The sequence below is a fragment of the Oryzias latipes genome, chromosome 22 (assembly GCF_053564925.1).
Source record: "Oryzias latipes strain Hd-rR chromosome 22, Olatipes_Hd-rR_3.1".
Lineage (NCBI taxonomy): Eukaryota > Metazoa > Chordata > Actinopteri > Beloniformes > Adrianichthyidae > Oryzias > Oryzias latipes.
The window spans coordinates 5,065,631-5,090,353 of record NC_136258.1 but is presented as its reverse complement, the minus strand read 5'-3'; the positions used below and the strand labels follow the sequence as shown (position 1 = coordinate 5,090,353).

General features: G+C 42.7%; 1 protein-coding gene across 1 annotated transcript; it reads right to left on the bottom strand.

The window, feature by feature from the left end:
- Window positions 1–115: 115 nt before the first annotated feature.
- LOC101156293 (transmembrane protein 87A) lies at window positions 116–21,366 on the bottom strand. The gene is made up of 20 exons (XM_004082775.5): window positions 20,986–21,366; window positions 17,384–17,441; window positions 16,882–16,979; window positions 14,955–15,071; window positions 14,838–14,885; window positions 13,674–13,715; window positions 10,748–10,874; window positions 10,618–10,679; window positions 10,352–10,535; window positions 7,734–7,833; window positions 7,569–7,662; window positions 7,137–7,208; window positions 6,954–7,062; window positions 6,642–6,700; window positions 6,469–6,572; window positions 5,505–5,581; window positions 4,803–4,867; window positions 4,664–4,716; window positions 4,340–4,370; window positions 116–4,272 (listed from the first exon to the last, which is right to left on the bottom strand). Exons 1-20 carry the CDS (start codon window positions 21,094–21,096, stop codon window positions 4,231–4,233), a joined length of 1,653 nt encoding a protein of 550 aa, XP_004082823.2. The 5' UTR covers window positions 21,097–21,366; the 3' UTR covers window positions 116–4,230.
- Between the last annotated feature and the right edge of the window lie 3,357 nt (window positions 21,367–24,723).

Below are 24,723 nucleotides of genomic sequence, written 5' to 3'. Positions count from 1 at the left end.
ATGATTTCATTTAACATTTACTGTATCATAAAAATGATGGAGCTGATACCGAACTGCACAGCTCTGTATCCAAACAGATCATCCACAATAAGGAAACAAAAACCATTGACAGGTATTTGCTCTGTAGAAATTTTATTGGCAGAACATATTTAGTCATCAACATCGTGATTCCAAAGGACAACTCAAACCAACATCAAAGGAAATCTTCCTCCATGAAAAAAATAATTTTCAACAATTTTCCCTTAAAGATAAATAAATGCAGATTCATGAAAGCCCAACCAAATAACTTAAGATGTGAAATTTCCTCAAAGACCTGGTGCCGTGTCACACTAACGTGAGGAATCCGTACCAACGGGTTTGTTTGTTTGTTTTTTACAGCTCAATGTTCAGGTTCAGGAAATGGATTTAGACTGTAATTAAGAGGAAGCAGCAACCCTTTTCCGGACCAGCAACCCTGTTCCAGAGCAGCTCTGTGTGCAGATCTAAGAAAAAGACCCAGTCTTACGCTGCGTTCACACCCAACACAGTTCGCAGGCGGATTGTTTCGATGTTAGGTCAATGGTACAGACGCCATCTGAGGTCTTGTGGCTCGATTTGAGTGACAGGCGCGGTGACAAGGTCTCGCAGAAATGCAAATCGGGCTGCGGCCGCGGTGGGCCTGAGTTAAAAAAAAAAATCTGAAATCTAGGAATGTCACCTCATACCAGCAACCAATCAGAGACTCAACCCTGGACACGAGACGGTTTCAGTGACGGCCCTTTTGGGGCAGCGGGGTTTCTGGAACCCGTCCTGGCTACTGTTGGGCGAAGGCGGGATAAGATGGCTGCTGACTCTGGAAAGTATACAGTTTTGGTTCTTTTGGACTTATCCTCTGCATTTGACACTGTTGATCATAAAATACTGTTGGGCAGATTAGAAAATGAGTTTGGTATTGCTGGGTTTGTTTTAAAGTGGTTTACCTCCTACTTGACTAATAGAACATTCTCTGTCTACATAAATGCCATGCTTTCTGATACCGCTCCACTCCTACATGGTGTGCCCCAGGGATCTGTTTTAGGACCTCTTTTGTTTTTAATGTACATCTACCCTCTTGGAAAGCTTTTGAATAACTTTAAAAATGTGTCATACCATTTCTATGCCGATGATATTCAGCTGTACTGCTCTTTCAATGACACAGAACTCCACAAACTTACAGAACTACTAGATTGCCTTGCTTGTGTTAAATCTTGGCTCACAAGTAACAGTCTTCAGCTAAACCCAGAAAAGACAGAAACACTAATAGTTGCCCCAGAAAACAAAATCCCGATAATTTCCCGGCATCTTGGTTCTTTGAGCTCCTCTGTACAGCCCTGTATCAGAAATCTTGGTGTATGGTTTGACCAGTCAATGTCTTTGGACCATCATTCCAGCCTTTTAATTAGAAACTGTTTTTATCATTTACGTAACATAGCAAAATTGCGGGCGTTCTTATCTAACTCAGTCTTAGAGATGGTTATCCATGCTTTTATTTCTTCTCATTTAGATTATTGTAATTCTCTTTTCACTTGTTTTAATAAATCTGTTCTTAACCGTCTTCAGTTAGTTCAAAACACTGCTGCAAGGCTTTTAACAGGATCAGACAAAAGGGCACACATTACTCCCATTTTATCCTCCTTGCACTGGCTCCCAATCAAGTGGCGTATTGATTTTAAAATTCTAGTTTTAACCTTTAGAGCTTTAAATGGACAGACCCCAAAATACTTATCAGACTTGCTCTGTCCCTACGCTTCCAGCCGTGCCCTCCGATCCTCAGATCAAAATCTTTTAAAGATTTTTAAGACAAAGTACAAAACCAGAAGTGACCGGTCGTTCCAGGGAATAGCCCCCAGACTCTGGAATGCCCTCCCTCTGTCCCTTCGTGTGGCCGACACCGTCGATTCTTTTAAAAGTCAACTGAAGACACTTTTATTCAAAAATGCTTTTAGCTGACTGGTTTTATTTTATGTTTATTTTTCTTCAATTTAGTTTTGCTTACATTATATTTAATTGATTGTTTTTCTGCTTTTACTGGGTTGTAAATTGTTTATTGTTCAGCGCTTTGTGATTTTATCTGTGAAAGGCGCTATATAAATAAAACTTACTTACTTACCTAGCCAGGCTGTCCCAAGACCTGTGGGGCTGGAGCGACTGATCTCCCAGGGGGCCAGCTGGCAGCCAAACAGAGAGCTCAACGTGAACCCTGAACTCTAGGATACTTTACTTGTTTTCATGGAGACATTAATAAAAAAAGGTCCCCTGATTTTATTCTGGTTTTTAGTTTTTCCCTCTCGGGTTCATGCAAGTCTGTAAACTCGGTCAGAAAGAGACGGAAAGACCGCAGAAGCCGCCGTCTTTCAGATACAGCAGCAGGAGAGAATCTGCATGATCCCAAACATGGAGACGCAATTAATCTGCTCAAAATAAATGAACCTGATCTCTCAACATCATCCGTGTTTTCTATGCACTGTAGGCAAGATAAACACAGACAGCGCTCAGGCTAAAAACGTTAGCTGAAGCTCCGCATACATGCGGCCACGGCGGCGAGCTCATGAACGTGGCGAGTTTAAGCTCGCAGCGCGGCAAAGGAGAGAGGTGGCCGACGCATGTTTGAATGGCGTTGGGTGTGAACGCAGCTTCAGTCAGCAGAAAGATTCAGTCGTTCAGCGACGTCTCCTGAATTCTGTCGGAACTTGAAGTTTGAGACCATTTCATGAAATGTGAATTTGTCTTTTTAAAGCTTTCACAAAAATAAAGTTTGAAACTGAGTTTTTACATTCAAGACTAAAAGAGAAACTGTTTCCCCTCAAAAAATTAAAGGAATGGTTGTACCGTAAATAAAAATGAGTCCACGGATTTAAGGGCTGCAGATGAAATGGAGCCAACCAGAGTTCACATGAAGACAGACTTCAGGAACAAACTCCGTTTAAAAAGATGATCAGATCAAAAAAACACGAAACTGTCTTCAATGAACAAAAATATTAAATCCCTGCACACAGAGACTGGAAGAGAGTGTTTGATGTTTTGTGCAAAATCTAATCTTATGCCTTAGTCACAGCTGCCCTTGAGGGTGGAAACGGGCCGTCCGGGGCAAAACAATGGTCAAACCTGTACGCAGATGACACCGTGACATTTTAAGATTGTAGACCAGTAGACGAACCCGTAGAGAGAAAATGTCTGTGCACTTCAGTTTCTACGGGTCGTAGTGAACACTTTAACGACACGTAAGGGTAAGCAATGGTGAGATAGGTGAGGCGCCGGGATGTTGTACAGATTTTATATCCTGCAGACTGAATCAGGGATCCCTTGGAGCTGTTCATGTGAGGAGAGCGTGCTCTTTATGATGCAGTCTGACTGTTAGAAATGAGGAAGTTGGACACAGGGTCGTTTGTGTGGACGTCCTCTGGGCCCTTAAATAACTTGTGCACACCCTGTGCATGCAGCATTTGCGCGTGGTCAGTAAGGAGGCGGTATGAGCACCTTACCAATGACTAGACTGTGTATGACAGCACCACACATATGTCATGTCTGTGTAACTTACATTAGTCTTACAAATCAATCCTTCATCTTACCCTTACCACACACGTGACAATGGTACGTTCCATTTTCACGGCAGACCTTGAGGCGGCTGCACGGGCCTGAAGGGGACTATAAGACACAACTCTGATCCCCTTAAGATGCGGCCACGCCTACCTATAACCCTCCTATGGGTCCAGACAAGCCAGAAACCTGGAGCACCGGCACGGGTCAACCCCCAATCGGGTGCATGTGACTAAGGCATTAGAGGCCGTTTCTCTGTGATGTCACGTTTGGGCGGAGCATGCGTTTGTGGGACGGGCTGAAACTTTTCCGGCGGTGTTGTACAGATCAGTGGTTTCTCTGGTTTGGGTTACTAACATGTGACGAGTACCATCAGCAACACCGCTGCAATGATCCAATGTCAGGAGATGTGGTTCATCTTCATCGCTCAGGGAACCGCACAGCCCGTCACAGACCGTCACTAACCTGAACATTTCTTAGCTGTGGTTCATCCTGTCTGCTAAAGAAACGCTCGGCACGGAAACGCTGCTCACAATCCAAGCAAAACACAAACAAAACAAAGTAAAGGCCAGAGGTGAGGCCTTCGGACGCACCACTCATCCTCCAAGACAATGAATCCCTCAGAACCGATGACTCAGCAAATGAGCTTTCGGCCCATCCTGAAGTCCTCTGCTTCTACTCCATTTTAGATCTCTCCATCTTGGTTTTCAGGATTTCCTGGAAAAGAAGTAGAGGTGAGCGCACACCAGTGTGAATGAGACAGAGATCCTGGTAATAGTTTTACCTCTTCCTCATCCAGCATGGTAGGAAGCGCTCTGTGGAGAGAAGACCGGTTTTCTGAAAGTGCTGCAGGTCAGAGTCTCACAAAGCCACAACATTACATGTGAGGAGCAGACGAGAAGTACAAGTGGAGTACATGGAATAAACATATTTGTGCTTTTACATACGATTGATAAAACTCCTTGTTCTTCTACATTAAGAGCACACAGCCACAGCAAAAATAAATGCATGAATGTTTTCTAGTCTTGGACTGAGACATCACTGCACCATCTGTGACGTCAGAGCTCTGTGAAGCTCTGCTTCCTCAAATCTGGATCCTCATACTTACACGTCAGCCACAGATATGGGAAGGTTCTCCTCCACCCACTTCAGGTCCTCATCCTGACAGAAAGAGGGGTTTTAAAAGCAGACTGAGCACTAAAACGAGAGAAGATGTGAGGAAGAGGAGGAGAGGACGAGTGCTTCACCTCTTTGCTCAGCAGTTTCTGGGAGCCATTAGTGTCGGGTTTAGAGCCTCGCATCTTCATTCCCTCTGGAACCAAACAAACACTCCCTCAACATGAGGTCACACAGTTCTAGAACGGAGCATCTTCATCGTCCAGAGCTGCTGTGATGGGAGGAGCCTGTTCCAGCTCCAACAGTAGATTAGAGTCTGCTCTAGTGTGTGTGTCTCTGTAGTGTGAGTACATTGGTCTGTCAGCGTGTGTGGTCATCATTGTGTGAGTGTGTGTACATTGATGTGTAAATGTGCGTTACAAGAATGCATGTTTAGTACAATTAAAACACAAATCACATGCCTGGTGCGGACATAGAATTAGTGTATATGAGTGTGTGCGAGTCTATTTGTGTGTGAGTGTGTGTATATTAGTGTATGAGTATGTTTATTAGTATGTTATTGTGTGTTTATTAGTGTGTGGGAGTTTTAGTGTGTGAGTGTGTGTATATTAGTGTGTAAGTGTGTGTATATTAGTGTGTGTGTGTATATTAGTGTGTAAGTGAGTTTATTTTGTGTAAGTGTGTGTATTTTATTGTCTAAGTGTTTATATTAGTATGTGAGAGTTTATTTGTTTGTGTGTGAGTATATTAGTGTGTCAGTCTGTGTGTTATTAGTGTGTGTTTATGAGCGTGTGTTTCCATCTGTAGGTGTGTGTTTGTGTCACATCTCCTACCAAAAGCCTCATTCAGCATGGGCTCCTTAGCTTCTTCCTCCTCGTTATCTTCATCGATGAGAGGAGAATGAGAGAACCTGAGAGGAAACAGATCAACTGGGTGACCAGTAGGCCTGCACAATATACCGCAAATTTATCGTTATCGCAATATCCAGCTCTGCAATATGCATATCGCAAAAGACGGCGAATATCGCAATAAATCGCAAACTCAAAATGTGTTAAAACAATCTTCTAGCAGCTTGAAGCATTTAACACATCAAATAAATCCCTTTATGCTTTGACCAATCAGATGGACGCCTTCCCATTGTTGACCAATCAGATGGAAGCCTATTATGTTAACCCTGGTCCTGAAGAGCCTCAACCCTGCCTGTTTTCCAGCTCTCCTTAACCAGCTTGCTGTTCATTGGCTGACTCAAGTGATTTCACATCCTGATTGACTGAACACACCTTATTTTGGTTATCATTATCGAGCAGTCTAGGGAGAATTGGAAAACAGACAGGGTTGAGGCTCTTGAGGACCAGGGTTAGCCACCCTGACGTTTGTCCCCCATGTCGATGAGGGTCATTTGGAGTATAATTTTTAAACTGTTGCAATGAAATGGGAATGATGTTTTTGTTTATTTTTCTATTTGTTTATTTACTGCAAATTTATCGTTATCGCAATATTGATCAGTAATATCGCATATCGCAAGTTTTCCTCATATCGTGCAGCCCTAGTGACCAGCATCCAACACAACTCTGATGCAACTCAAACGCTTTTATTTTGAAACCACTGGACTGGTGGAGGACCCCCTGCATGTAGGAGGAACAGTGCAAGTATGCCCTTTGTTTACAGGCGTTCAGCTGTGTATGTCTACAGAGACGGGGGGGGGGGTGTTTGTTGCCTTAAATCCTGAGGATCCCTGCTGTGTGTGTAAATGACCGATGTGGACAATGTTCAATTCCCGTGGCAACACAGACTGACCTCTGGCTGTTGGCTGAAGGTCGCAGCAGCACCATGATGACCAGCAGAATGGTGGAGAACAGCAGGCGCCAGAAGGCGTCGTCGATCCACAAGTTCCTCCAACCCTGGACAGAGGAGAGGCCGTCAGGAGAAAGGAGCGCCACAAACCCGAGACCGCCACAAACCAAACTGACCCTCTGGCAGTCGACCAGCTGGAAGACTTTCGTTGTCCAGACGATGAAGACGATGGAAGCTGTGGACACAAAAGCAGATCCGTCAGGGATTTGAACCAACAGCCATGCCCTCCCCAACCACAAACCCAATCCATTTATCATTTGTTTATAAAACACAGTTTATATAATGAAATATCAGGCTGACACGGGCTGGGGTCACTCTACTAAATCGGTTTCTGATCAGCAGGATTGTCAGACTTCCATCTAAAGAGAGAAAAGCTCTGAAGGCAGAACTTGGACTCTTGGCTGGCGGGTGACGTCAGGAGAACTCACCGACGACAGAGAAGATGAGCGTGTTGGTGAAATGCTGGTAGAGAGAGAGCTTCACGGCGTTCCGGCGCAGCTTCAGGAGGCGGGTGGTCTGAGACAGGCTGATGAAAATGTGCGTGCTGGTTAAGGCCCATGCCGACACATTCATACAGGCACAGAGCTCTGACGGGCTGCAGTAAAGGATATCCACCACATGACGCACGAGTCGATGAGGGAGAGGCTGAGGTTGGCCAAAAGAGCAACCGTCCCGTAGAAACCCTGCAGAGAAAGACCTCAGACTTTCAGACCAGGTGAAGGCTGCAGAGTCCCTCCGCTGCTTTTGTCCTCCTCTGCTTCCAAAAGCGCCTCTTTATGCAGCATCAGTAACTTTTTCAGTACAAACCATTAACAAAACGAAAACACGTTTGAAATTCTGGATCATTAAGGACTAGTTCCAAACACATGAATCCACATAGGTGAGTATGGGGCGGCACTGAGGGGGGGGATCCTAAAATTATAGCCAAAAAAGTCAGAAGGGTTCATAAAGTTTAAAAACAAAAGTCATTTATTATCTTTAACAGATAAGAATACCCCAAAAGTGTTTTTTCCCCCCATAACATCATTTAAACCTGAACTCACGCCTGTCACTCTCAGCACACCTTCCACCGACGAGAAGAGCAGGTACAGCAGCCCGACGGCTACCAGGTGCTGCACTGTGGTGCCGAGCCGCGGCCTGCACACAAACATCCACACAATTCAGACGTAGGAAGAAAACCCAACATGACAAACAAAGGCTCGACGTACTTGACGATCCCGTAACCAAGACTGACGATGAGGACCAGGATTCTAGCCAGAGATCGCTTGAGGGCAGAGAGCAGCTCGGCGAAGACCACCGCCCCCAGAACTGAAGAGAAACACACACACACAGGCACACAATCACGCACACACAGTTATACCATGATAAAGACGATTCTGCTGCTTTTCCACACAAAAGGGTTTGAAACAGACGAGAACAGAAGAATCAAGTGTGGATTTATTTAGAGGACAAGCTTTTATCTTTGAAAAAACTTTTTTTATCTTTATTTTTCTTTGTTGTATTTGGGTTTTATGACTCCATAACAACTAAACATCACAGCCACAGCTGTCTCTACATACGAGGGGGTGTCACTATTTTTTTACACATCAACTGTCTCTGAGGATTGGAGCGAGTGAAGACAATGCTTTACTTCCTGCTCCAACAAAATGAAGTCAATCCGGTCGCCATTTCCTTCGTGACTCGGGCACCGTCATGTTGGAGCCAGATGACATCAGTGAGCCGGGACTGCTCTGCATCAACGTTTCTATGGCAACCACCCACACCAATCAGGAGTAAGCTTGTTGGAAGGACCCCCCCCCCCCCCCCCCACCACTTGAAAGCGAGTTACATGAAGTCTGTCAATCAAACGTTTCAAACGTTGGACATGAGAGCAGATACTTTTATGCAGGCCTCTGATTGGTCAGTTTATAACTTCAATAACTAGAAAAAATATCATGAAAAAAAGAGGATCATCAAGAACATGTTGAAATATTCTGACCAATAGAATAAATGAGTAACAGCCGTGTACATCGTCATAGAAGTCTACGGGATACTGGCTTCTTTGAGTCAGCGGGTACTTCCTGTTTGGTACGTCACTCAGTCCAGTTCTCATATACAGTCAAGGACTCTACAGTGAAGGAACTAAGGCAGGGCTCCAGACTGCGACCATTTGCTCGCATTTTGCGACCAAAATTTGAGACTGTGCAACTGAATTTTACATCCAGTCGCACATGCGCGACCAGTAAATTTGCCTCCCCCACCCTCCGTATTTTTTTATTCATTAAACGTGGAAGCGGCCCGTCAATGATCAATGAAATGAGCAATGAAATCATCAATGAGACGCGAGCCCACACGCACGCAGACAGACACACACACACTCGTGAGACTGGAGCACACGCGAGCGCACACTCGCATGTCATTGAGTGATGCCTGAGGCGGCCAATGCGTGTGAGAAGAATAGGGAAAGTCACTGCAAGTGGCTAAAATATGTGGAGGGGCGGGGCCTAGAGATAATCGAGTGCGCGTTAACGTCTGTGGGACGGAAACGGAGACAAATCATCACAACCTGATATGTGCGTCTGAGCTATGAACAGCTAGCGAACTATTGATTCAATCTTTCGACCTGCGGCTAGTATACCAGTGCCAGAGTGTACAGCAGGGGTCTCAAACTCGCGAAGCAAACCACGGCTCTCATGCGCGGCTGTAACGACAGCTCCCCAGCTGACAGATGGTCAGCTGGGGAGCATAAATGTCCCACACCTACATGCGTGACAGCTAACGGGGCTCGAACATAAACACGTGTGAGCGACAACACGATTTAGTCTTAGACGCACTTAAAACACGTGTGGAAAATGCAACGATAGACGTGTTTGAGATGAACCAGCGCCGGGGGGGGGGGGGGGGGGGGGGGGGGGGCATGAAGGCGAAGCTGCAACAGGAAGTTGGAGTTGTCCCTAAGTATGATCTGTGATATTACATCTTTTATAATTATTTCAATGTTTTGTGATGTATGTAGCCTTTTTTTAATCAGTTGGTATTTTAAATTATTTTAATTGATCAGTGAACTACAAAAACCCATCAGGACGCATGTCCCATAATGCATTGTTTTGTAGTCTGTAGGGCAGCTTTCAGTCAGTTCAGTACTAAATTTCCAGCTGTGTTTGGTCAGGTTGGGGTCTTGCTTCCGCCCCTTTCTGGTGATATTTTGGTTTTGATTGACAGGTGATGTTAGAGCAAAAACAAAAATATGTCTCACACCAGGTGATCTGTGCAGCGTTACGTCCATCTGGGTGATCTCAAATTATTGTGCATCTTGGCTGCACCTATTTGGTGTCGCCAACATGAATTTCCATCCCCTAATGTTTACATACATTTAAGTATTGTTCTTAACTGTGAAATGACCGAAAGGTTATTACGGTAATCACTTGTTACTAAAAACTTTTTTTATTCTAAATTTATGGTATTTTGTTTACTATTTTTTTCTGTCATGACAGCGATGCTGCTGTCAGTTTACCTTCTTGTTGCATCTTCAAAAGTGCAGAATAAAATCTGACACTGAATTTGAAAAAGCAGATTGTAATTTTTGCATCTATAATTAAAGTATTTATTTACTTTATTTATTTTATTTAGTGTATTTATAATACAGTGGAAATTAGAAGATCTGGTTAGCATGTTGATTTACGGTATGCGCCCCTAAATTTTCAGGTTGTGCCCCTAAAATTTTCATTTAGGGGCCACAGTGCTCCTAGTGAAAAAAGTTAGTCTGGAGCCCTGTAAGGAATGAAAAAGTTTTTGGTATCATCTACTTTTGCATCATGGAAGTCATGGGACGGCACAGCAACCCCACCGTAGTCTCCTCTGTAGCGGATGCTCTGGTATTCCGAGTAGAACACGGCCTTCTCCAGCATGCCGAGGATGATGACGGCCCCGATCCAAAACTGAACCCGCAGCAGATCCCTCCAGTAACAGACACACCAGAAGAGCCAGAGAGCCCCGAACAGCACGTACACGATGCACATGACCATGAAGAACTGACAGGAGCATGTTCATTATCAGTGCTTGCAAAATGATGATCCAAAAACACAACAAAACAAAAAAAAGGGCCAAACTTACCATCATGAGGGGCCAGTCAGCGGGGGAGGAGTAATCATGAGGACCCCTCATCTCCACGTTCACTGAGGAGTTACAGACATCTGTCAGAGCTCACTCCAGGTGCTGCTTACAATTCGGACTTGTTTCTTACTCGTGAAAGCGAAGTTGGGCAGCTCGGCCCCGACTTCCTCCTCCTCTGGCCCCCGATAGATGGGCTGCACCTTGACGATGAACAAGTATGGGCTGTCCTTCCAAGCTTTGGCAACCGCGCTGACATCCTAAAAACCCGCATTTTTATCAGTACGGAGATTTCTGAGCGGCCTACTGACGCAAACCTCTCACCAGATGTTGCCTGTCAAGCCAAATTTTGAATTCATTCAAGAAAAATCAGGACAGAATAGACAGTCAGAATAAATAAAGTAAAATGACATAAGTACTGTTTTTACTATTTGTCCAACTTTAACTAAAATGACATAAGTACTGAACACTATGTAATTAAGTGGAGCCTCGTTATATCGCGGTTCCCCTTTTGCAGTCTCGCTCTTTCACAGATTTTTTATTGTTGACAGAGCACTGGTTTCCGTGTCCTGATTGGCTGTTGATGCCATCAATCAATCTGCTCTGTGCTGTGTCTCCTGTGCAAAGTGCGTTTGCCAAATCTACACTCTAGATGCCACATTTTATTTTGAATTGAGTACGTCTTTTTTGAAGGATTTTAAGGTTATTTTATAATGTGTAGTTTTACAGGTCACTGTTAGATAATGCGGTAGTTAAATTAAATTAGAAAAGCAGAGAAGTAGAAAAGAAAAAAAAGAGATCATGAAGTAAGATCCATAACCCTTGTGCTATCTTGTGGGGTCTAGATGACCCTTTTCCCAACGTTAACGTGCCTTGATTAAAACGACCAGATTAAAATAATTTGGAGTTCATCACTTAGGTTTGAATTTATTAATTGAATCAGTTAGTTCAAAAGTGGCCCAAGTCCAAGAGGTTGGTTTTTCCAGGAAATGATTTTAATTGCATAGCTTAAAGGGAGACTACACCAAATGATTAATACTTTACCCAGATTTAGCAGCAGTTCATAGCTTACAAATGCTATAATATGAAGCACCTCACTTTTATCATTTCAGAGGACTAGCAAACTAAAGTCTCTGGACTTGGGCCCTTCTTGAATTAACTCTTGTTCTATCCTAGGCACTTTAAAATTGGGAGTAGGGTCATCTAGACCCACTAAACAGTCCTTTGAACCTTTTTTCTTCAATGATTTGTGATCTTCACTGGTGTCCATTGATTACATGAAATCTTTCCACCTTCATCCACCTTTGTCATGGTAGGGAGAACACGTCAATGGAAGGGGGGGGTCATCTGGACCCCATTAGATAGCACAAGGGATAAGGAAGATCATCGTCAAGCAAGAAAATAAACTAAAAAAAGGAGAACAATTCTAATTCCCTTTTTGGCAGCATACAGCCAACGGAGCATGTTTTTAAAAATTGTTCTGATAAGAGTTAATTGTTTTGTTGTGTTTTCTATAGTTTTCACAGTGTGAAGGACTTTAATAAAGGAAACCACTTGAGTCTGTGTCTTGTTAAACAAGAGAGAAGAGTGTAAAAAAGTTCATGTCTGTCAGAGAAAAGTCTATAAAGTGAGTTTTACAGCCTTAAAACATCTTTGATCCAACTTTAAATCTTTAAATCTTGAAGGTTTATTGGGCCTCTTTTGATGAATTTCCGGTCTCTTTAAAGAGTTTATAGGCCACCTTTAGGTCAGGTGATTGACTGGACCATTTTCTTTCTTTTTAAACCAGTTCATTGTTTCTTTCACCGTGCTTTTCGGGTCATTGCCTTGCTGAAATGTCCCCCCTCTTTTCATTTTTTCGCTTTATGATAGACGATGGCAGCACATTTTTATCGCAAATGTCCCTGAACACTTCTCTATTCATCCTGCCCTCAGTGATTTGAAGTCTGCCTGTGCTTGTTCCTGAAAAGGAGACCCAAACCATGATGCTCCTACCCCCAAAAGTAAGTGTTGGTATGATGTTCTTGGGGTGGTTTGACAGTGCCACTCACGTTTCTCCAAAACAGAATAACAGCCAGAAAGTGCCAGTTTGCTTTCATCTGACCATACTATAGTCTTTAATGCTTTTTCACAAACATTAACTGAGCCTTAATAAGCTTCTTGCCCAGCAATGGAGTTTAGGGTGGCAACAGTGCATGGATGCCATGGCAGTTCGGTGCATTGTTTTTAGTTTTCTGCCCGAGTGGTTCAAACTCTCCTGATTGTTCTTAGAACTGGGATCTTAAACCTGACCGTAGCCGGTTTACGCTGACCAGAGGATCTTTCCATTTATGGGTAATAGCCTCCACAGAGCTCACAGGATCATTCAGGATTCTGGGAGTGTGAACCATTCCCATCAGAAAGTTTTTGAACGACAAGGTTAGGACGAGCTTGTGAGAGGTCTTTGCTCTTACCCATCATGAGGTCTTTCCTGTGAGCCTCCTGGGTATTGAGAAGCCAATAAATAGGCCTAAAGCAGCGGATAACCTTTAGCACCGACAGGGGGCAGGATTTCTCCCACATGAGGCCTTAAAATCTCTGCCAAACCAAATGTGCGACTCAGCGGAAGCTGTTCCGTTGTGGTGACCCCTGAAAGGAAACGCTAAAGGGGGAACAACAGTTTTCTCTTTCAATACAGACAGATTTCAGGAGATTTCCTGGCTTGCTTTTACCATTTTATCTTCATGTTTTCATTATTTTAGTCTCTGTATATTTTGACTTAATTAATTGTGAACTTGCATGTCCTGATTTCTTTATATGAATTCAATATTTAGCTTGATGGTCGCATCTGGTGGAAATTTTGTCTGAAGCCAGTAACAAATTCCCTTACTAGTAAAATACAGATTTTCCTCGCTGTTTAAGATTTCTGTGCCTCTTAGGACGTATTTAAACAATGTTTCCTCACAGGTAGAGACAGTGCTGGGCATTTATTTAGGCAAAGAACCGATCTAAAAACAATAGCCAACAGAACAAAACGTATTGGTAGGAAGAATTTTAAGACCGTAATGATTCCTGCTTACCGGCTTGTCAGGCCACGCCAGAGTCTGGTTGGAGGAGTCACTCTGTAGAGAAGCAAAAATGTAAAAAAATGATTAAACAATGCTGCATTAGGGCAGTGCTTAGCAACCAGCGTGCCGTGACAGTCAGGTGTGCCGCGAGAGACGGCCAGGTGTGCCACGAGAGACGGTCAGGTGTGCCGTCACAGACGGTCAGGTGTGTCGCAGGAATTTATTCATTTTTACTTAATTGTTACCAGAATTTTAGCTCTGTGTTCATCAAAAGAGACCCAGGCTTCACACAGAATAGTCTGCCAACACCTTTGTGGTGCTCTTCAAAAATATCTTCTGTGTCTTATATTAGGACGGCGAGAAAAACTTTTGGAGGGAGCTCCGCCCACACGCAGCAGGAGCGGCAGGTTTATGAACACACTTCTGGACAAATGTCCAGCGGCGACTTTGACGCGGGCGAATAAAATAATGAAGCTCAGTGAGTCTGCCCAGCATTAGCACCACAGCTGCTCACTACAACTCCCATGATGCATAGCGTTGATGTGACGGCGTTTCTTGCTGCGCAGGAGTCAACTGTCATGAAGCTGAACAAACATCTGTCGTAACAGTTTGTAAAGCTTCTGATGGAATCAGAGATAAACAGTTTATTTCTCCTTCCAGGTTTGTGTTAAAGTCAACTTTATAAAAGAAAGAACTGCTTTCTAATCATTTCTGCATTAAAGACAAAATCTATTCCAGACTTTATTCACTTTTGAAAAACCTGAAGTTAAGTTTAAATACAAATAACAAAAAATAAGAAACAGGATTAAGGTCCAACAGATACATTTAAACTAAACTACAAACAATTGAATCTGCAAAAAATAAATAAGACATTTTTGTCAAAGTTACATTTTTGATTTAGACAAAAGCAAAATTACTCAAACATCAGCGTTTATACGTGTTTATACGTGTTTATACGTTTCTGTAGTAAACGTATAAACATGAATATAATGCTGGTCTTTTTTGTCTAAAATTTATCACCCCTGATGCGATTATATGTTTGTTCAGAAATGTCTAAAAAAATAAATGGCCATTCAGAAAGAATATCATTTTACTGGATTTTTGTAAGGTTGCGTGAATTTGCATCGTAATAAACTGGAGGGACAAACAACAGCCATGCTCAAAGATCAGACCCACCTCTGGGCTGGACAGCAGCTGATAAGGGTTAAAGTCGGAAAAATAAACCTGTAAAGAGATGAAGAAGACCGTCAGCAGGGATTTCAGACAAGACGGGTCTTTGAGTCAGGCACAAACCTTTGGCATAAAGAGCGAGGAGCAGTTCTCAAAGAACATGAAGCCCTGACTGTAGAAGCCGCTCCAGCCGTCCTTCAGCATGTGGTCCAGAGAAAACATGCTGATGGCTCTGTTGTTCTTCAGAGACAAGACATTAGAGTCAGTGAAAAGAGAACAGCCCCAATAAATAGCCTTAAAAAGACCCAGTGCTCTTTTAATTACGACTATCCTGTTTTTAGCCAAAATCAAAAAGCCTGTGTAAGCCTCAGTATTGAGCAGGACTTGAGAGTTGCAGTAACAAACCTGCAACCTCATTTTGAAAAGATGTGTAGCACAAAGCAGGGACACTGCAGCCATTAACACAACTTTGTGTTTCTTCTTTGCACATAGGTTAATTGCTATTTTTCTTACAACGGGAAAGATCCTTTATTAAATATTTTCTAGTCTCTAGCAGCAGGAATGTCTAAGATTATGATATTGTATTAAAGTTGAACATATTTGGCTCATTTTGTCACAGGTGTTTTGTGTGTGTGTGTGTGGGGGTGGGGGGGGGATTTTTCCTTTCCTTTCACAACGACTGGATTAATTCATGTTTACTTGTTTGTTTGTTTGTACACATATTTCATTTACACTTTATTATCTTGAAGTTTTGGCTAATGATGATCTGGACGGATTTTCAGGTCAGTGACTCCGATCCAATCGGATGATGAATCAGATCAGTGACCCCAAACTATGAGATGAATTGAATCATTGTTTAAATCAGGGGTCACCAACCCTGTGCCCGCGGGCGCCAGTGCGCCCGCGAGCACCCCTTGTGGCGCCCGCAGGGAATGCACCCAAAAAAAATCTTTTTTTTTTTATTGAAGCAAATATTCAACAAACAACCACCGCATGTCTGTCAATGACAACAATATCAATTCTGAGATAAAGGTAGACAAAGAAAACCCAAATATGTCAACAAATATAACTTAAAAAATAATCACTAAAAGTAAGGGTCTATTACAAAAGTTTAAATAGATCAAATAAATTACACAATTTCTGGACATTCTTATGATTCATGTAATGTAAAGATTTTGAGAATAGGTTGAGGTGGTTGAGTAATCCATTAATGTGAGGATTAATATTCCTGTCTGTTTTTATTTACATTTATGTTTAAAAAGTTAAAATTAAGTTAAAGTTTTAAAGGTTTAAAAGTTTAGCTTTAGTGTGTTCAATAAATATTTATCTTGTTCGGCTGCAACCTAAAGTCTGTTTTGAAATTAGGCTCCCTCTGCAACTGAGTTTGACCCCCCCCCTGTAATACGAGTCTAGAAAATTCATGCATGTTTTTGTGTGTAAAATGAGCAAATAAAAATAGGGCACACAAAAGGAAGTCCTCAAATTGTGTTTTTTTTTTTTTTTTGGGGGGGGGGGGGGGGGGGGGGGGCTAGGAGGTTTTTAGTGGCGCCCTTCATACCACTTGGTGCCCATGAAATAGCCCTCGGTCTCAAAAAGGTTGGTGAACCCTGGTTTAAATGAATCCCTTCACTTCTAGTGACCACTTTTGGCTAAAGCGCGTTAAAATAATGCACATTTAGCACAGTCAAGAAAACAATCACATGCCCGGCGTGATCACAGTCGTCTGTCAGTCATTTTTAAAAAGGTTTCTATCACTCGTGTTTTGGCAGCCAGCTGATGGCGTCTGCCAGTTCTTCATTTACACGGCCTTTAGGATTATGACTGTAAAACTTCTTTATCATCTAAAATGAATCTTTTAAATAAGTTCACCATAACCCTGTTCATAAGCACTGCATACATTAATGCACAAGTACTTTATTACATTTTAAACTATTCTTGAACAGACCAGCGGTGGTTTCACAGCGAGGAGAAAGGCAGCAGCTAACAATGACAGACGTTCCTGATCCATCCTCATCCGTCAAGTTTCCACTCGGACGGAAGCAGGACTCACCGGGGTGTTGAAGACCTCGTTGTAGCACGCAGACGAGCGCAGATACCAGCTGATGTTGAAGGCCAGGCGTCGGTCGCACACGCCCGAATCATTCCGGACTGCAGACAGAAGGGGATACGGCCATGTTTCTTTCCGTAGAAAATCATTCCGGTGATGTAGATGAACAGAGAAGATGAGCTGGAGTCCATCAGAGCAGCAGCAGTCATCCTCTCCTTCCACTCCTCTCTGTTAGATTTGTGTTCAATTTAAAATTATGGCTGCTGTGAACCAAAATCATGCCAGTGCATCAAAGAGCTGAGTCAGCTGCTCCCACCTACAAACTGCTGAATTTGCTCAGAGGGAGTTCTGGATTTACTTAACGCATTTTCCGATCTGGCGCCCCCTGCAGGTCTGACAAGTGTTATCATCTGTGAAGCTAGATTGAGGGGCTGCCGGCGGTGAAACACGGCAAAAGCAAACAGACAGGGGCATTACAGATGACGGGGCATGGCGTGTGACTTACAGCGCATGTAAATGGTGGTGTTGGCATAGAGCGTCTTCCGAAAAACAGCATCCTGCGTCTGAAAACAACAGAAAGCCGTCAGTCATGAAGGCTCTGCAACTCTCTGGATCGTTAGTAATCAGGATACAAATACCGCTACTCAGAGCAATTAAACTTAAACACAATTAGAAATACAAAAAAGTTTGTTTTCTAGGACAGAGGTCTTCAACCTCTTTCGGGCCTCGGACCGGTTTGATGTCAGACAATATTTTCACGGACCGGTCCGAAGTTTCCGTTTAATATTTTTTGAGCTTCTGGTTTCTGGAAAAAAAAATGTTTTTAATTAAAATTCAACTAAAAAAAATGTTTGTTTTAAGAATCTGAAAACACAAGATAATTAAAAAAAAATTCTTGCAAATAAAGACAAAAAAAAACAAAGTTGTTGATTTGTAGAAGTTGTTTGTGATTTGTGAAAAATTCAATAAAAGCAACAAAACCGATTGATCATGTTTTGTTTTTACCTAAATACTGGTTCATTGTGTATTTATATTTGACACAGAGGAACATTTTCTGTGCTTATGGTTCTTAACAGATGCCTCATTCACCTCCGCTGAAGGAAAATTCATAAATGTCCCTTTTGTAAGTTTCCACAATCAGGAACCACTTTATTTTTTTAATCTTCATCCTCTGTAAAATGTTTGCAGCTGGTTTAAATGCAAACTTTGTGATAAAGACTTTCCCAGGGCTCCAGACTAACTTTTTTCACTAGGAGCACAGTGGCCCCTAACGGAAAATTATAGGGGCACAACCAGAAAATTTAGGGGCGCACACCGTAAATCAACATGCTAACCAAATCTACTAATTTCCACTGTATTACTAATAAATACTTTAATAATAGATGCAGAAATTACAATGTGCTGTTTAAAATTCAGTGTCACATTTTATTCTGCACTTTTGAAGATGCAACAAGAAGGTAAACTGACAGCAGCATCACTGTCATGACAGTACAAATAAGTAAAGAAAACGGATGGAAATTTATCTTTGTGACACCAAATAGGTGCAGCCAAGATGCACAATAAGCGTGTTTGAGATCACCCAGGTGAACTCAACGCTGCACAGATCAGCTGGTGTGTGACATATATTTTTGTTTTTGCTCCAACATCAACTGTCAATCATCACAAAAATATTGCGAGAAAGGGGTGGGAGCAAGGGGCAAACCTACCCGGACACAGCTGGAAACTGAACTGACTGAAAGCTGCCCGACAGACTACAAAACAATGCATTATGGGACATGTGTCCTGATGGTTTGTGTAGTGGAGTGATTAATTAAAATAATTTAAAATACCAATTCATTAAAAAAGGCTACATACATCACAAAACATTAAAATAATCATAAAATATATAATAACACAGATCATACTAAGGGGGAGAAGAATATTAAAACTAAATTGAATGTTAAGGACAACTCCAACTTCCTGTTCTCCTTCAGTCTCGCTGCAGATTTGCCTTCATCTCACAGCCCCCCCCCCCCCCCCCCCCCCCTTCTGGTCTCGCCAACGATCCAGGCGAGATCGTTGCATTTTCCCCACGTACTTTCAGTGAGTCTAAAACCAGTGTTGTTTTTGCTCGAGCGTGTTTAAAGTTCAAGCCCCGTTAGCTGTCACGCATGTAGGTGTGGGACATTTATTCTCCTCAGCTGACCATCTCCCGCGGAACCGTCTGATGCGCCGCCGTAACTGTCACCAAAACCTAAACCTTCCACCGGGTCTGTGCGGCCCAGAGAAAAGTTCAGCACGGACTGCATGTATGTAGAAAATTACGAGCGAATAGATACGTTCTAAAAAGGAAAGTAAGGAACTCCTTAATGTGGTCCGGGGAGGGAGGGGGCTGTCAGGTTTCCTGCTTTCAAACCCGGTCAATGTCACGCCCCCAAGAGTCATTTACCCCACTGTGATTGGTTGGTCATCTCCGTGCACGACGATGAAAAAGTGTCTTTCATACAAACTGGCGGGCTGCAGTAACATTAAACCTTCATATTAAGGCGGGGACCGCAAAATATCATCTTGGGGGCCGCAAATAGCCCGCGGGCCGCGAGATCCCTGCTGTACACTCTGACACTGGTACGCTAGCCGCAGGTCGGAAGAACGAATCAATAGTTCGCTTGCTCATAGCTCAGACGCACATGATGAGGTTGTGATATTTGTCTCCGTTTCCTTCCCACAGATGTTTACGCGCACTCTATTATCTCGATTATCCCCTCCACGCATTTTAGCCACTCACAGTGGCTTTCCCTATTCTTCTCACACGCAGTGGCCGCCTCACACACAGGCATCACGCGAGAGTGTACGTGCTCGCGTTTCATGAGTATTCGCGCGAGTGTGTGTGTCTGCCTGCGTGCGTGTGCGCTCGCGTCTCATTGATTATTTCATTGCTCATTGACGTGCCCCTTCCACGTTTGATGTATAAAATAATACGTAGGGTGGGGGAGGCAAATTTACTGGTCGCGCATGTGCGATTGGATGTAAAATTCAGTCGCACACTCTCAAATTTTGGTCGCAAAATGCGACCAATTGGTCGCAGTCTGGAGCCCTGCTTTCCCCTTAAAGTCAAAGTGGATGCCCAAAACTGGACGCCAACTTCAACCGCGTCTGACTACTGCAAAATAAAACGACACAACCCTCATAAACGGGTATTTTCTACATATAAACATGGATCCACTGTGCCTGTAACTTTATTATCTGCGTGTGTAAAACATGCTTTTTTTTTTTTTTCAGTCTGCGGCCCCGGTACCAAGTAGCCAACCGACCGGTGCCGGTCCGCGGCCCAGGGTTTGGGCACCACTGTTCTAGGACATAGTTTCTGCAGAGCAGCAGTTGATCATTTGAAGTGCTCTCCCACTGGCTTACAGCCCTCACGCCCCAAAGTGAACATTACCAGTGCTACAAAAATGGCGAGCTATGCAGCCGTCCAGTTCTGATTCAGATTCCAGCTCTGACTAGGAAAACAAAGACGTTCATAGGTCTATTTGTCTGCAGGTGGATGCATCAGAATGGAGCAGAGCAGGGAGCTTGAGGCCCACCCAGCTTGTTACGTCACAAATAAGATCTTCTTGAAAGGGCTTTTTATTTCTTGATCTGCTCCTGATTTGAATTATCACGATTTAAATGAAGAAATGCTCGGAAATGGTATTTTAAGCTTAATTTTCTTTATATATGTCCTCCAATCAGAATAATGCCACGAGAAAAACACGTTTACTCCACCATTTTCATCTGAGTGGGTCTTAAAGATAGTTTTAAAGAAAATGACAGAAAAAGAGCAGATCCAGCTTCATTTGATCATCAGATCATCATCAGACAGCGTTTACTTCACCTTAAGATTGTGAGAGTTCTGCTAGCAGAGAACAGAGACTGGGTCGGAACCACCTACTCCTCCTCACGTTACTAACGATCCCGTGAAGGGAAACCAAAACAAAACCACTACTCAAATAAAAAGGCGTCAACAAACTCCCATCATTGGCCGTCCGGATGCTTAGTAAGCTAGGTTAGCTAACAGCTGCGGAGGATTCCGCGGAACAAACGCGGTAAAAACAGTCAAAAACATCGGTTTTAGTCCCTGACACTAACCGAGTTGATGCTCCTGCTCCACACCGACACCTCTGCCGCGCCGCTGGGATCCGGAACGACCGCTGCCAGCAACAAGCACCGCAGGAGCGCCGCAGCATCTGGCATTTTCATCCGTGCTAGCGGTCAGTGCATCCGCGGACATAACGGGCCTGTTCTATGGCAAGCAAACAGGCTCAAAATCCGTGACGATGAGATCCGTCAGGGTGACCCAAGAATTGCACCAGTTCTGTAGGTTTGAGGCATGTAATTTCATCATCAGATCCGGATTATACCCCTTTTTACTGTAAATGATAATAAAATTGAGTTGTTATATTTTTTAGTTTTTGGTTGTTCCGAGCCAGTGACTGGAGAACTGGACTGAGTGACCCGCCCTCCAAACAGGAAGCACCCGGTGGCTCCAATAAGACAAAATCCTATTGATTTCTTTAGAAAAATAAACAGCTATTATTGAGTCATTTTATTTGTCAGAATAATTGTTCTTAATCTGATACCTTTTTCTTTTTTTTTTCATGATATATTTTATTTATTGCAAGTTATTGGAGGTATAGGTCTACGACGGAGTTTTAGGGCCACGGTGAGGAAAAAAAATTCTGGCCAACGTGACGAGTTTTTTCTCGTCATGACAAGATTAATGTCGCCATGACGAGAAAAAACTCGACACAAAGTTTCGAGAAAAAACTCGTCGTGTCGAGATGAAAGTCGAAATAAAGTTTCGAGATTAAAGTCGCAATGTTGCCAGTCTTTCAGGAGTATTCAGTGTTATGTTATCTTGTAAATTTAAGAGATAAAAACTCGTAAATTTAGGAGAAAAAACTCATAAATTGACAAAATTTTAAGTCGTAAATTTAAGAGAAAAAAACTCGTAAATTTACGAGATTAAAGTGGAAGTGAGCATGCGGAGCAGCAGGTGAATGACGCGCATCAACAGAGCAGACCGACTAAACTTGGTGGAACAGGTGATCTAAATGTATTGATAACGTTCCGAATGTCTGGAAGCTCATTTGTTTGATTTATTAAAGTTTTATTCATTGATGGGTGGTTTTGCAGGATCTCTGCAGCCCGATGAAGACGTCGGTATCCCTGCAGCTGTCCACTTGAATCCTGTCTTCCTCCACCAAAGACCAGATCTCTATGTCTGTGTGACGCTTCCGTCCAAAGGAGGAGCACTTTTTTGGCATTTTCAACGTTCTAATGCTAATATAACGGACTATTTTCATTCATCTTTGTTGTTTTATGCTGAAACGGGACGCTTCATCTGCAGGAGGTGGCGTATGTAACACTGTTTACTTCCGCATTGGTGTTCGGATGACAGGTTCATGACGTAAATTGACAGATGAACTTCAGGTTATGTGAATGAAAAGGAGAATAAAGTCTGCGGCGGTTTTCTACACCCAAACGTGTCTCTGAGCTCCTTATTTTACATATGAAACTCCGCTTTACTGACACCGAACCCCGGAAAGCCGGCTCCACTGACAATAATCTGATTTTGAGTCACCAAAAGGTTCAGAATCTCTTTGTTTTAAACCTATAATAATCCTGAAACAAAGCTTCACAAAAGGCTCCACATATTTCATCTTCAAGCTATGTTCAGATAAACAGAAAGCTTCGGTGTTTTCTCCTTGTTAACCTGCACACGTCATTTGCTCAGGGACCAAGCTAATGCTGGTTTGGTGGGTGCACACATTCAACTATTAAAACATCCAAGAGTTCCCTGATGATGATAATGACACACACTGACATACACTCTGTTGTCAACTACTTTATTGTTTTAGGTAGTTTGTTTGGGTGTATTATGTTTATGTAGTATGTTAGTATGTTTTGCTGACTTTTCTACCTTTTCAGTTTCACTTCCTGGGTCAACGGACTCAAACTCTCGCCGAGGGGAGGGGCCATGTCTTATAAAAGATCATGTGAATTTAGGTCCAAGAGAGGGTCTGTGTTTTAGAGCTTCTTTTGAAGTCTCTGCAGGGGGGTTTTCCAGGAAGCATGTTTAAACTACCCTGACTTTAATCCTGAACTCTGGCTGAAGTCCGCCTGAACTCGCTTACTCTGGGTATGTCGGTTCCTAAAGACCGGATATGAGTTAGAGTAATTACGCTTGACTTGGTAACCCTGGGTTAATGCACGTGCACGGCATGTATATAAAGGCATCCTCAATGGATCGCCGATTTCCGGAGTAACCATGGAAACGTGTGGAGAAAAAAAGAGAGCACTACACTTCAGTGAGACAGAGTCTGAGATTTTATGTGACGGCGTATGAAGATTATACGCACATCAAAAAAGTAGTTCCTGCTTGGAGAAAAAGAACGGACAAAGTAAACGCATGAGTTTCTAGCTCATTTCTATTTTCATTGTGGCGCATATACACAGGACCATAAATATTTGGACAGAGACACATTCTTTCTAATTGTGTTTCTGTACATTACCACGGCGAATTTTAAATAAAACAACTCAGATGCCATTGAAGTGCAGACTTTCAGCTTTTATTCCATAGGTTGAAAAAAAAGATTGCATAAAAATGTGAAAAACTAAAGTATTTTCAATCCCTTCATTTCATGGGCTTGTAAATAATTGGACAATTGACTTCCATGCTATTGCATGGGCAGGTGTGGGCAATTCCCTTGTAATGTCATTATGAGTGAAGCAGATAAAAGGCCTGGAGTTGATTAGAGGACTCGTGCTTGCATTTTGAAGATTTTGCTGTGAACAGACAACATGCGGTCAAAGGAGCTCTCCATGCAGGTGAAAGGAGCCATCATTAAGCTGAGAAAACAGAAAAAACATGCTAGAAATTGCTACAGTATTAGGAGTGGCAAAATCAACAGTGTGGTACATCCTGAGAAAGAAGGAAAGCAGTGGTGAACTCTGCAACACAAAAAGACCTGGACGACACGGTGGAGGCAGTGTGATGGTCTGGGCGTGCATGGCTGCTAGTGGCACTGGGACACTAGTGTTTATTGATGACGTGACACAGGACAGAAGCAGCCCAATAAACTCTGAGGTGTTCAGAGACAGACTGTCTATGCAGATCCAGGTGAATGCAGCCAAACTGATTGGACGGCGTTTCATAATACAGATGGACAACGACCCAAAACATACAGCCAAAGCAACTCAGGAGTTTGTTAAAGCAAAGAAGTGGAATATTCTTGAATGTCCAAGTCAGTCACCTGATCTGAACCCAATTGAGCCGCATTTCACTTGTTGAAGACTAAACTTCAGACAGAAAGGCCCACAAACAAACAGCAACTGAAAGCTGCTGTAGTAAAGGCCTGGCAGAGCATTCAGAAGGAGAAAACCAGCATCTGGTGATGTCCATGAGTTCAAGACTTCAGGCTGTCATTGCCAACAAAGGCTTTTCAAACACATATTAGGAATGACCATTTGGTTTACAGTTATTTCATTTGTCCAATTACTTACAAGCCCATGAAATGAAGGGATTGTGTTTAAAAAATACTTTAGTATTTCACTTTTTTATGCAATCCTTTTGTTCAACCCATGGAATAAAAGCTGAAAGTCTGCACTTCAATGGAATCTGAGTTGTTTTATTTAAAATTCACTGTGGTAATGTAAGAAACTAAATTAGAACGAATGTGTCTCTGTCTGAATATTTATGGTCCTGACTGTATATAACTTATCCAACTTAAATGAATTACTTCAACTGGTAAAAAGTAATTGAGTTAAAATTCTTTCAACCAATTCATTGCGTCTACTCAACTAAAAAAAGTGGCACAATTAAAT